Source organism: Pyrus communis, chromosome 8 (genome assembly GCF_963583255.1).
Source record: "Pyrus communis chromosome 8, drPyrComm1.1, whole genome shotgun sequence".
Taxonomy (NCBI): Eukaryota; Viridiplantae; Streptophyta; class Magnoliopsida; order Rosales; family Rosaceae; genus Pyrus; species Pyrus communis.
The window spans coordinates 6879355-6892445 of record NC_084810.1 but is presented as its reverse complement, the minus strand read 5'-3'; the positions used below and the strand labels follow the sequence as shown (position 1 = coordinate 6892445).

Genomic DNA, 13091 nt, shown 5'->3' with positions numbered 1-13091 from the left:
GACAAAACAAACATGAAAATTATCACCAATTAGCCTGCAAACCGAAAAGAACAACCAAACCTCACAACTATATCCATTGCCAAAAGGCCAGCAACAACACAGTTCCAACACCAAAGAAGTAGGATAAGAATTCAGAACGAAAGAAGGGGGCGGGGCAAAGCTCCGCACATAACCCAATGCCTTGATTTCACACACCTTCAACTGAATGAACGACAATTTGTTCTCTAGGTGAGCAGTGGACACAAAAGCTCAATTGGACTTCTCATTCGAAGGCGGACAAATTGACAGCAAAAGACAATCTTGAAGGCTAGATCTGTAATATGGGTCAGAGATTTGAGGTTCATGTGGGGCCAATGGAAATCTAGAACACAATGGCGAGAAATAGGGAGAACTTGGATGATAATCAAAAGAGGAGAAATCAATTTCCCAAAATAAAAAGTTGCTCAGGCCCACAACCTCCACCAACCGCGGAATGAGGCAAACTAGATTTTCTTTGTGAGGATCTAAAAGATCAATTAATTATTTATATTCATCATTCATCGTACGGTCAAAAATCATTTTAAAATTTTTATTTAAAATTAAATATAAACAATACCTATGCGTCTACCTCTCTCTGATGGTGAACCTTAATTATTAGTTTTTCTAAAGAACACAATAGCACACAACCACCAAGCAAAGTCATTAAAATTAAAGTTCAAAAAGAGGTTTAGAATAGATGATATATCAGAAGAAATTTCGCAACAGGTTTACAAAAGCTAACAGTCTTGCAGACCACATAAAAACTTACGAATTATACTACATTTGACTTGTCTTTATTGGTCAGATTAGGACAATCTCCACTTCATTTCAGAAATCGCAGGCAATGAAGACCACCCAACCTCGAACCAAAAAATGAAGTATGATCAATAAACTCCAGCTGTTGATAAATATTATTAACCTGACAAGCTTTCTCGCCCTGGATACAGGATTTAATAACGGCTATATGGAGAAGCCATATTGATCTGAGGTGGTGGGGGCGGCTGTCTTGGTCTTGCGTATTCAGCAAATATGACCCAACCATCGAGAAACTATGCACAAACAAAACAAAAACTTCAGTTCCAAGATAGATAAGTGTGTACAACAAGTGCCAGAGAAAGGGTCATATCAAAACTTGGAAACTTTCGTATTTAAAGGGCCTTCAAAGTTTTAAGTAAATTCCCAAACCGGCCTCAATAACATTTGTTTGTTCAATGCATGATAACTAAATAACCATAACCTCTGTATTATGAAATACTTATTTTCACACTCGTAAAAGCTTCTTGCACTTATGAGTTTGGACAATGTGACATTATGGTGGCTAATGATCTTTGGACACCAGACCATGTGGTTTGCAGGTTAGGGGATGAACGTGCAACCAAATTAGAGATATGGAGCTTGCAGATTGAGATTTGATATATCCTAGAGGAAGTGACCATTTTCGTAGTCAGAAAAAAGTAAACTTATTGGGTTTTTGAGGATAGATGTCTTTGAAAGAAAACTAAATATGCTAAAACTGCTCCAGTGCTTGGAATGTTAAGTTCATGCAATCATCAGGGTTCCGACTGGAAATTCCTTATATTGTGCTCATATCAGTCATAGAGCTTCCTTCTGAATGGAAGGAAAGTAAGTGCATTCTGTTTGCCTTGAGCCGGCGGGAAGTAACTGAAAACATTTTCAAAAGGAATTTTCTTTAATTAATGTTTTCATGAAGAGTTGGCAAACTATTTTTTAGAAGCAAGAGTTTCAACTTGTTAAGCATCTTTCATTTTTACAGTTCTGAAGTTCAAGATGTCAATATAGGAAATAGACCACCCAACAAATAAGGAGAACCTTTTTGTTGGGTTGGGAGACGCCATACTGAAAATTGCCGAAATATTGTGTTTTCGTACTAATTTACCGTGTAGTATCTAATATATCCAACAATGCAAGAAATACTATCAACTGACCTTTCCATCCATGCCCTCTATGCCTTTGGCAGCATCTTCTAAGGTAGCATACTTTACAAAACCAAATCCCTTAGAATATCCTGATACCCGATCAGTTACCACTCTAGCTGTAAACGGAACAGAATCAGTAATCAGTATGTACGAAAGAAAATATTAAATAAAAGTAACAATTGTACAGAATAACTACACACCATGAACTACTTCACCAAACTGAGAAAAGGCTTCGTGTAGTTTTTCTGTAGTAGTACGTTTGCTGAGCCCTGAAAACAAACAGATAACTGACCTAATAAAATTCATAGTACATCAAAAGGGAACTCTCAAGTGTGATTAAGTCTACCCTACTGAAGTCTGCGAGGCACTTATCTACTAAAGAAAAAATGGAAGAAGTTAATCTAAAAATAAATGGAAGACAGAGCAATAGCTCTCAAGATAATCAATGCACACGGTTCATTTCTGAAACTCTTCAGGTGATTAACAAAAATAAATTGTTGCCTTAAAAGATAAATTCTCACTCCCAGCCATTAATAATGATGATCAGAACAGATCATAGAAGATACATCTGACTGACGGGCCATGTGAAACAAAACAGTAGCTCATTGATGAAGAGTCGCCTATTCGTTGTTAGCATCAAGTGATTCATGTGGTTCATGGATTTTCAAAATTCAATTTCATACCCATTAAATACATCAGTCATTTGCACACTCACAAATTACATTGACCGAGGAGTAAACAATCATTTAAAAGATACTATTTATTCCTTCTATTATACCTGACATTACCGACTAATGTCAAGGAAAGAGATAACAAAAACTCGAAATTTCTGGCCCCTTTAATAACAATTCCACTTTTAGTTTTTATCTTTCGTTTTCATTTTGTGTTAGAGATGGAGGGGAAATGCAAGGAAGAAACGAGAGATATGGAGGGATATACATAAGTGGAGGAAGGATGGTCAGACAGGCGTAGAAGAAATATACAGGTACAAAAACGAAATAGTTATCAAACGGTGAAAACTAAAAACGAAATAGTTATCAAACGGTGAAAACTAAAACCAAACCCTCCACCAGCCTTCTTCAAGAATCAACAGTGAAAACTAAATACAAAGTAGTTATCAAACGGGACCGAACCCAACATCTAATATGAGTCTATAATTAAGAAGTTGCAAAATTTAACCCTGCAACACTCTGTTTGGTTTTTCCCAAAAAATAAAAAATAAATAAATAAATAAATAAGGAAAATTGAAAAACAACAGTCTGTAACTAATTAGGGTTTCTGAAACTAAAAACAAAATGGGAAACTGTAGAAGTAAGCAAACCAATCAAATAAGCGGGGGCGTTCAGTTTCTAGGTTGCAAGTAATAAGAAAATACTAAACAAAACAAAAAGGTTATGATTTCCTGTAATTATTTCTGCATTTTCTCAGCAACCACAAACTCATAAACTCCAAAATCATTGAATAAGCGGCACAAAGATGCGAGCTTTTTACAGATTAAAGAAAAATAGACCAAAACAACGACGACCCATAAGAGATATATCGGTAAATATGAAGGAAATGTGGGGGAAAACGGGAAAAGGGGGAAGAGAGGGAGATACCGGAGACGAAGAGGTTGGTGCTCGGCTCAGCCTGCTCTCGAGCCGAGGGCGTTGCAGAGTTCATTGGGGGAATGAAACTTGTTGAGAAGAGCCGACTCAAGCCGCGAGTGGACCCCGCCGCGGCGGCCGCCGCTGCTCTCAATGTCAAAGCCATTGTCTTTGCGTTCGAGGGTTTATGCTGCAAAATAGCCTAAAACCCTTTTAGCTAAACCCGCGATGTTGGCTTTCTAGAGAGAGGTTGAGGAAGATTGTAGAGTTGGTTCGCGAAATTACGATATTGGCATCCGTTTCTAACGAGTAACGGTCTAAAAATGGTAAAATTGGATATGGATATTTTCGTCCAACAACTATACAAATTTCAGGCCGAAGAGGGAGCCCAATAAGCAACAACCACTTCAAAGTTGGACTTGGGTTCAAGAATCCAGTACGATCTGATCGATCCATTTGTCTTGAAAAAGAATACCATTAAATTATAGTACTAAATAATAGATCTTTTTATGTTTTGAGCTTGCCAACTTCACCAACCAGCTCTCCAATCTCTTCCATTTGTCTAGTTACAAACCTCAAACAATATCATATGACTAGAGGGGACAATCGAGAATCTTTTTCTAGCATTGTTTATAATTCTAAAAGAAAACTAATGAAAAAAGTTTGAAAACTTTGAGTTTTAATGATAAGAACAAAATAAAGGCTAAAGTGAATAATACCATAATTGATTTTTTAGTGTAAAAATATGGTTTTTCGTTAAAGTGAACAGTACCGTGGGCTTTTCATTAAAACTCTCTAATTCTAATGGTTAAGAAATATTTCCTCTTTATTCTACATTCGAGTTTTGGGATTTTGCATTTAGGTTCAACATGTAGCCACACTATTCTATCTAATTGATCACTCTCACGTTTCGACAACGTTTAATGAGTTTCAATCATAGGACACCCCTAGCTGTTTCTTCCCAAAACAACAAATTTATTTTATTACAAGAATATAATTTGGCTTTTATAACGCCATTTAAATGCATAACAGACTTTTAGAAAATAAATATTTCTTGAGTACAACATTATTGAAGGCAAACTATTTTTTTCGAGTAAATGGTAGCAATGGTCACTCAACTTAAAATCCATTAACATTGATCTCTTAACTCATCAAGATGTGTAGCTATGGTCATTTTCGTCAACTTCGTCAGAATTTTGTCAAAATAAGTTAGGTTGGAAGGACCATTGCTATAATTGGGGTCTCTCAACTTATCAAAATATGTGGTTATGATCATTTTCGTTCACTTCGTCATAATTTTGTCAAAAATGAGTAATGTTAAAAGGATTATTGCTACAATTGGGTTCAAATTGAGGGATTATTTCTCCAAATGAATTAAAGTTGAGGGATTATTTCTCCAGTTAGATTAAAATTGAGCGACCAATGGTAATGAATTTTTAGTTGAGGGACCATAGTTGCACATTTTGATGAGTTAAGAAACCAATGGTAATGTATTTTTAGTTGAGAAACTGTTGCTCCAATTAAATTAAAATTAAGAGACCATTAGTACAGTTTACTCTTTTTTTTTTCCATCAGGGATCAAACCTTTTTTTGTAACTTTAAAAACACCGGGATCTTCCGCTAACGCTTGCATGCAGATATGAAGGGTGGTTGGGCGCAAAGATAGTGTAATTATCAAACAGCTGCAGAAAAGTAAAATACTGAAAAAACTTGACATTACCTCACTCACATACAGAAAAGAATTCGAACATTATGCCTTCACCTGCTTCAAAACTTTTGGCGACAACTTCAAGAACTGGATCACCTTCGACGAGCCTCATGGTAACGCGCTCCAACGAGCCTCTATGTCATGTATTTTGTAAGAAGGGAAATTCATCTGCTGAACTGTACATTGTTGCGCACAACGCCTCCTGTCTCATGCTGCCACTTATCAGAATTGCCAGCAATTTTTCAAGGTACCCTTATTTCTCTGTATGATTATACTTCCAAACTCAAACAGTAATCGTTATGCTGTATGTTAAAGAAAAAGAAGGAGATTCCGAAAATTGTGTTTAAACTTGCGTAACACGGAAAAGTTAATCAGGTTCCTTGATCCACTATTTTTTTGGTGAATATCCTCTTTCAATGGAGATACTTGTAGGTAAGAGATTACCAGAGATTTCTCAAGAAATTCCTGGTTGGAACCATGGACTTTGTTGGCATAAACCACTACACCACATTATATGCTCAAAACGACAGGACTCAGATTCAAAAGTTCGTAACAGGACTCAGATTCAAGCATCACAAAATTGATGGCAATCTGACGAAGTACAATGCAATTTTTTGCAAACCCAATTGCTTCGATTAAACTTTCAATTAATTGTGTTTCTGAACAAATGAAAAATGTATAATTTCTGGAGAAAAGAACCAAAGAGCATGGCAAGAATGGAAACGATGGGGTTGGAACCGTTGCAGCCTAAGATTGTTGTCAGGAAAGAGCACAGATTGTAGTTTGTGCCGTGCGAAAAGCCTCAGCAAGGTACCGAATGGTGTTAGTTTTGGGTTACTTGCATAAGTTGCTGGCTTAATCCAAATAGGAGGTGTCAAGGTGCAAGAGATAAAAATCTAATTTTCCCTCACTAGTTTTGCAAGTACTAATTCATCATGCAATTGGAGCGTTAATCTACCAAACAAGATCTACATCATAATCGCTCAAATTTGACTAGAGTTTTGCTACGATAGACATTTAGGGTGCGTTTGTTGCATCGAACTATCTCCGACTGGACTAGTTTCAGGGATTCAGTTAGACTGGCTTAGATTAGACTAAATTAGACTAACTTAATAAAACGTTTGGTGTAGTGTCGGACTAAAAAGCTGGACTAACTTCTAATTCTAGTTCAATTCCTAAGCTTCCAATTAAATTACCTATTTTCCTTATATCTTCGACATTAATACGTAGAAAGCAATTAGCCAAAACATCAACCTGGAATCCAATTAATCAAGTTTATGATCTCTTATTTTCTTAGAAACCAAACATAATATACATACATATAATTAAGAAACATAATTCGCGGGTCAAAATGCATTTGGATAAACAAAGCTTGGAGCTTTTATGCAAATATTTTTATCCTAACTAACCTACAGAAGATTTCGATAGCTGGACAAAAACTGAAGTTGGTAACTGAACAAAGTTGAAGTTTTGCAAGGAAAGAAGAAGATAATAAATGGGTGAAATTTTTCATCTTTTTAGATTAATTAAAGTTTTAATTCTTATTTTGTGGACTTTCTTTTTCTTGTTTTGGGAGAAAATGGGGGCACTGTCAGTGCATTAACCTCTCTGGATTCATGCCCCCTCGATGGGCTATGGTATATTATAAACGAATCTAAAAATCTCCAGCATAATAACGAAACCCTGGATTCGAAAATAAAAATTGATGAAATGGACAACTCACAGATGAATAGGAATGGAGGAGAGATTAGATGGTGACGACGAGCTTCAACATTGAGAGCAAAGCCGCTACCGCTTCTGCTGCTACTGCTGATCTTCAACGTTGAGGACTATTGGGTTGTGGTACTTGGGTTTACTCCGAATGGCAAAAAACTCGAGACGCGCTTAGTGGGATGGGTGAAATGAGGAAGATGAAGCAGATGGGAGGGGCAAAGTGAGGAAAATGAAGCAGATGGGATGGTCGAAGTGAGGAGGACGAAGCGGTCTTAGTAGTCCGCTCTGCTTCGACAAGTCTCGCTAAGAACGGCTAACGAAGCGTTTAGCCCATTCAAGTCCCACTTTGTCTCAGTAAACTTGGTCTATGCAGCCAACAAACAAGAGATTGGACTAGCACTTAATCCAATTCAGTCCAATGAAAGTTAGTGAGGGCAAACAAACACACCTTTGGGGATTCAAAAGTGCCAAAAAAAAATGTGTACATCAAAAACTCATTTTGATTGTGTTTGACATAAATATTTGTGTTTTGGTTGTCATACAAATGACTTTTATCTCCAAAGAAGATGTCAAAACTGTCAAATAGACAAAAACAGGCATTTTTAGTAGTAAAAGTGGCTCTAACCGATGAGCCAAATGTTGACTTGGATTGAAGGAGTTGCTTTTAGCCTAAAAAATGATAGCAAGAGAGGTTGATGCCAAATTATTTTTAATTTGATTAATAGTAGGACTACAATAAACACAACCTATTTGGTTGAGTAGTGCTAGGTAGACCAAAATTTTAGACCAAATATGCAAACTAGGTGATGTGTAATCAATAGGAGTTTAAATCTTATGCGACCAAATTTTTGTGTGGTCTCCTTGTGCCCTATCTATTTGAGTGACACATCTCCTTTGACTTAATTTATCACTAGTTTTTTTTTTTTTTTTTTAATTGAGGAAATAAGTTGAAAAGTTAATACTGTTAAGTGAGGTTTAAATGAAAAGTCAAGTGTCAACAAATAAGATAGGTTACAAAGAGGCATAGGGTTTTGGTTACAAAATATTTGAACTCCGTCAATTAGAAATAAGCACGTTAATTAATAATTAAGTAATAATTCAATCATCAATAATCATGTCATGTTGGTTTACAAACTTTGGTCTATGTAGTTGGTTTTCCTAGTATTACCCTATTTGGTTTCTTTGAAAATGTTAATTTCCACCTTCTTTAATAAATAACTCATAAATATAAGTATATAACAAAAGAAAATAATATAAAATCAAACATTATGACATTTGGGTGGACTTAGAAAATTTTGATAAGGCGTCAAATTTAAATTTAATGTTTTGTATTTGACATCTTCTTCAAGGGAGAATTTTTAGAATATTAAAAACACAACCGGTACCCTATATGTAATAATACAATTGATTAAAAATTTAAACAATTAAATTATGCATTTAGTATAACAAACTATTCTCAACACACTAAAAATTTCACCTCGTTTAGAGATGCTCTAAAGAAGCACCCGGATCTTTTGTTGACATGTTTCTAACAAAACGGTAAAAGCGAAAGGATATATTCTGAAAGCGGTCCCAAATGCGAGGTCCATACAACCTGCAGACATAAAAATCTGATACATAAAAACACCACTCAAAGCTACCTATCAATCCTTTCTCCTTCATTCCTTGTCTCTCTCAAATCTCACCTCACTAATAAATAATTATTAAACACAACAAATAGAAACAAAAATAACGTTGCCGTCTGTCCCTGTTTCGCTTCCCTTTGCTTCTTGTTATCAAAGCTCTAATTTTGTGCCTGCATTCGGTTCTTCCTCGCAGAGTAGTGTGCCGGTGCTATTTCGATTCTTGCCCATGAAACGAGGGTACTCCGAATCGTCCTCCACCTCTGTCGGGCCTCCCCAATCGAGATTCAAACACAACCCAGAAGGTAAATGACATAAACCCTTTTGTTTTCTGGTTCTCTTGTGCTGAATTCGCAATCTTTTTGGTTATTTTGGGAGTTTTTGGATCTGGGTTTTGTGGGTTTTTGCTGATAAAGTGAAGGAATTTGAAGAGAATTGTACAAGTTTGAACCTTTTTTTCTTATTTGTTCGTGTCTTGGATTGCCAATTTACCCTTTATTCAATTATTTTGTGTGCCTGATTACTAGGGTGATTAATTCGAACCTGGGATTTTTAGTTCCCCAACTTATTTTGTAACAGAGGAAACTGAGAAGAAGGGAATGTGACTAAAATTTTGAATTTTCTAGTTCTTACTATATTTTATAGCAAAAACAAAGGAAAGCAAATATGTATGTTTACTTTTTTGCCTATGTGTGTGTGTAATAGCCAACAAAGGACAATATATCTTCATGTTTTTCTAATCATGGTTTATTACGTTGTGGTCTTAGGTGATTCAGAGTTCTTGGAGGATGAAACCACAAAAAAATTCGCACGTAAAGTGGCCGATCATTACAGTGCAAGGACGAATCAAACTCTAGAAGAACGAGAAGCTAGTCCAATCATCCATTTAAAGAAGCTTAACAATTGGGTTTGTCTTTTAGTCTTCTAAATACTCCAAACTGGTTTGATCACACCCCTTACTTTTTAGTTGATTATAGTTCCTTATCCTGTTGACCAGATTAAGAGTGTTTTAATCCAGCTATATGCTCATAGAGGAGATGCTGTCCTGGATCTTGCATGTGGCAAGGTATTGCTGGTTCATTTGTATATTTTCTCTTACCCTTCCTTCCGCTAAACGTTCTCTTTTGAATGTATTCTATTGGCTAGGGAGGTGATCTCATCAAATGGGACAAGGCTAAAATTGCGTATTATGTTGGAATTGATATCGCTGAAGGCTCGGTAAGTACTTAAATTTGGTTATACTTAGCTTATTTGTTATCATTTTTCTTTTTGATAAAAGCTTTGTTGGGTCTGTTTTAAGCTCTTCATCATAGTCAACTATTTATCTTTTAATGGAGTAGAAAAATTGATTCGTGGACCATTTTTTGCTGTATTTCTACACAACCACTAACCTACATTTCAGGATGTATAATTTTGCATCAGTAGTAATAGACTTCTAGTTGCCTGACATTATAGCTTTTGTGAATTGTCATCTATTCTTTTCATCAAAGTTGGAAAATTTGCATTAGTACTTATTGACTTATATTTGTCTTACATTATTGCTATTGTGAAGTGTCCTCTATTCAATTCATTAATGTTTGGGAAAATTTTTATTTTCAATAGTTGTTTAGTTTTTATTTGGTATGGAAGGAAAGTATTTTCCTTGTCAAACGAGGTATGAGTTTGGCGAACTGTGTCATGTGGACAAATCCAGGTTAGGATGATATGGTATTGTTCCGTAGGTGAGTTGAGACTTGAGAGGGTTTAAGGCTATTTTTCCGACCTAAGCAACTTCTGTTTTTTCTTTGCTTGTGATTTACTTTTAGTTTTTCTTTTATTTGCACCATCTCATCATGTAGTGATAGATTTCCCAGTTTTTATGACAGTAAGGATCTTTTTGAATGTCATCCTTCTCTTTCATGTATGAAATATTCTGTTTGTGTATGTATTTGTCCGATGAAAAATGAGTGACATTTTTTCTCATGACCTTAGCAAGAGTGTTGGAAGTCATTTTTGTTGTCAGCCTCTTGCCCACAGTGTTATTATTTTTAAAAGTGTGCCGTCATCAACCATCTTGTTGTTGTGTTCAAATATTTGTACAGATAGAAGATTGTCGTACCCGTTACAATGGCGATGCCGACCATCATCAGCGTCGTAAAAAGTTTACATTTCCTGCGCATCTTATGTGTGGAGATTGCTATGAGGTAATTGCAAATTTAATAGCTGCTAACTAAGCCATTGTTTTGTTCCTAGGGAGCTTGCTTTTGCTTCACTCTATCAAAAAAGAAGCCATTAAGAAGCAGCATATGTGGAAACGCTGTGTGGTGCTTGTATACCATATGATTATTAATGCTATGTATTTGCATGGTTTCAGGTTCGCCTGGATAAAGTCCTGGCTGACGATGCCCCCTTTGATGTTGTCAGTTGCCAGGTGAGCCTCTCGGGCACTAATGGCTTTCTAGTTTCTACCTTATACTGTATAGTAATTAAAAGATTTGAGGGGAGGAAAGCCTTTGAAACTGACCCATTAAAACACATTTTATTTTGTAGTTTGCCTTGCATTATTCCTGGTCTACTGAGGCACGTGCGCGGCGAGCCTTGGCTAATGTATCGGCTTTACTGCGACCTGGCGGTACTTTTATTGGAACAATGCCCGATGCGAATGTGATTATCAAAAAGCTTAGAGAAGGTTTATTTTATTCCTTGTTGATTCATTTCCTTTGAGAGTAATGTTAAACTGTGACCTACGAAAAGGAAACAAATTTCACACTCTGATAACTATCATTTGTCTCATAAGCAATATTTTCTCTCTGGGTGAGTAGATGGTGAAATTCATTAGAAATATGTATTTCCCATTTCATTCTCTTATGTTTAGCATTAAGATTCTTGGGCATAGCAGACTACATTAACCATTATTTATCGGAGATCCTATTTTCGTTGTGATGTCCAGCTGAAGGATTGGTCTTTGGTAATAGCGTCTACTGGATACGTTTTGATGATGACTTTTCTGAAAAGGTATGACTTTACTCAGATGCGTTGTTTTTCAATTTGGCTATTCTCCAACCCGAGACATTAGAATCTATAAACTATTTGTAATTATTCCTAATTTGACAAATACTTCTTGTATGATTGCAGAAATTCAAGTCTTCGAGCCCCTTTGGTATCAAGTACAAGTTTCACCTGGAGGATGCTGTTGATTGCCCGGAATGGATTGTCCCCTTTCATGTTTTCAAATCGCTGGTTGAAGAGGTATACTTTCTTCTTTCATCCTCTTGAAATTGCTATTAAGGTTATCAGCACAAACGGTGACAGAGGTGCATTCAGAAGCACACACTGCTATGTGATGGGAGCTATCTGGAATGTTTTCCTACTTGTTAGTCTAAGAATCTTCTCATATTCATATGAATGAATTCACCTTTTGCAGTATGATATGGAGCTAGTTTTCATGAAGAACAACCACGAATTTGTGCATGAGTATATGAAAAAACCAGAATTTGTGGAGTTAATGCGGAGGCTTGGTGCATTAGGTGATGGTAACCAAGATCAAAGTAAGTTTGTTGCCTATCAACTGTGAAAATATGGTTTCGGTTGCTTGTGTCTGATAATGCATCTCATTCCGCTTGTCAATATCCAGGCACACTATCGAAAGACGAATGGGAAGTAGCTTATCTCTATTTGGCATTTGTCTTGAGGAAGGTGAGCGAGTGTGAGCGCACGCTTGTAGTACCCCGATGCGATTTTTCATTACTGTGTTGCTGTTACCATTATTGTAGTCTGTTTGCATTTGCTGTGTGTTAAATCTGTGTTGTTTTCAGCGAGGGGAACCTGATCGGACACAAGTAAACGGTAGAAGAGACAAAGGGAAGATGAACATATTAAAGGAGGACGTCATGTACGTAAGTAATGACTAGTGCAACGCCAATTATGTCTCGAAGATCCATTTTTACAGCAGAAGACAAGAATGATCGGCAGCACAGGAGAAACGTGCTTGGCCAAATGGGAAAGCTGAAGAGCCGACTCCCCACAATGTTCTGAGTAGCTACTATCTTTTTTTTTTTTTCCTGAGTACAAGGATATATTTTTACACTAATGGGAGGAGGAAAATAGTTAAGCCATACGACGGGTAACCTAATTTGGTGTCGAATTCGTCATCCACGAGATTCGAATTTAAGACCTCTTACTTACAAGTGAAAAGGAATATCATCAGACCGTAATGCTGCGTGATTCAACTAGCTTCTTTCAGCTTTGTAGATTTACAAAGATCCAAGATTTGTAACTCTCATCGTAATCAACGCTCCGTAGGAAATAACAGTTCGTAGTTATGAGAAATAGTTTTAACCACTCAGAAGTGAACCCCAGCCAAATGTAACAAATGAATTACATTGTTTATTTTTTTTTACCTTGCATTTTATTTGTGGCGTTTAACGACGTTTATCTCTTCGCATGCGATCTTGTGTTCGATTCTCTCTCTTCGTCAATATTCTTCGTTTTATGAGTTATGGTTAGGGAGCCCAAAAACATAGGTGTC

At 36.4% G+C, this 13091-nt stretch overlaps 2 protein-coding genes across 2 annotated transcripts; one reads left to right on the top strand and one right to left on the bottom strand.

Annotated features, from left to right (window-relative positions):
- Positions 1-687: 687 nt before the first annotated feature.
- On the bottom strand, positions 688-3797 carry LOC137742382 (organelle RRM domain-containing protein 2, mitochondrial-like). Its single transcript, XM_068482236.1, has 4 exons — positions 3554-3797; positions 2156-2224; positions 1965-2071; positions 688-1067 (listed from the first exon to the last, which is right to left on the bottom strand). The coding sequence occupies exons 1-4, from the start codon at positions 3705-3707 to the stop codon at positions 969-971; spliced, it is 429 nt and encodes a 142-aa protein (XP_068338337.1). The 5' UTR covers positions 3708-3797; the 3' UTR covers positions 688-968.
- Positions 3798-8546: 4749 nt separating this feature from the next.
- On the top strand, positions 8547-12694 carry LOC137742258 (mRNA cap guanine-N7 methyltransferase 1-like). The gene is made up of 12 exons (XM_068482076.1): positions 8547-8889; positions 9352-9491; positions 9582-9650; positions 9731-9802; positions 10666-10767; positions 10938-10994; positions 11114-11252; positions 11514-11578; positions 11699-11812; positions 11988-12111; positions 12198-12259; positions 12379-12694. The coding sequence occupies exons 1-12, from the start codon at positions 8814-8816 to the stop codon at positions 12472-12474; spliced, it is 1116 nt and encodes a 371-aa protein (XP_068338177.1). The 5' UTR covers positions 8547-8813; the 3' UTR covers positions 12475-12694.
- Positions 12695-13091: the final 397 nt, after the last annotated feature.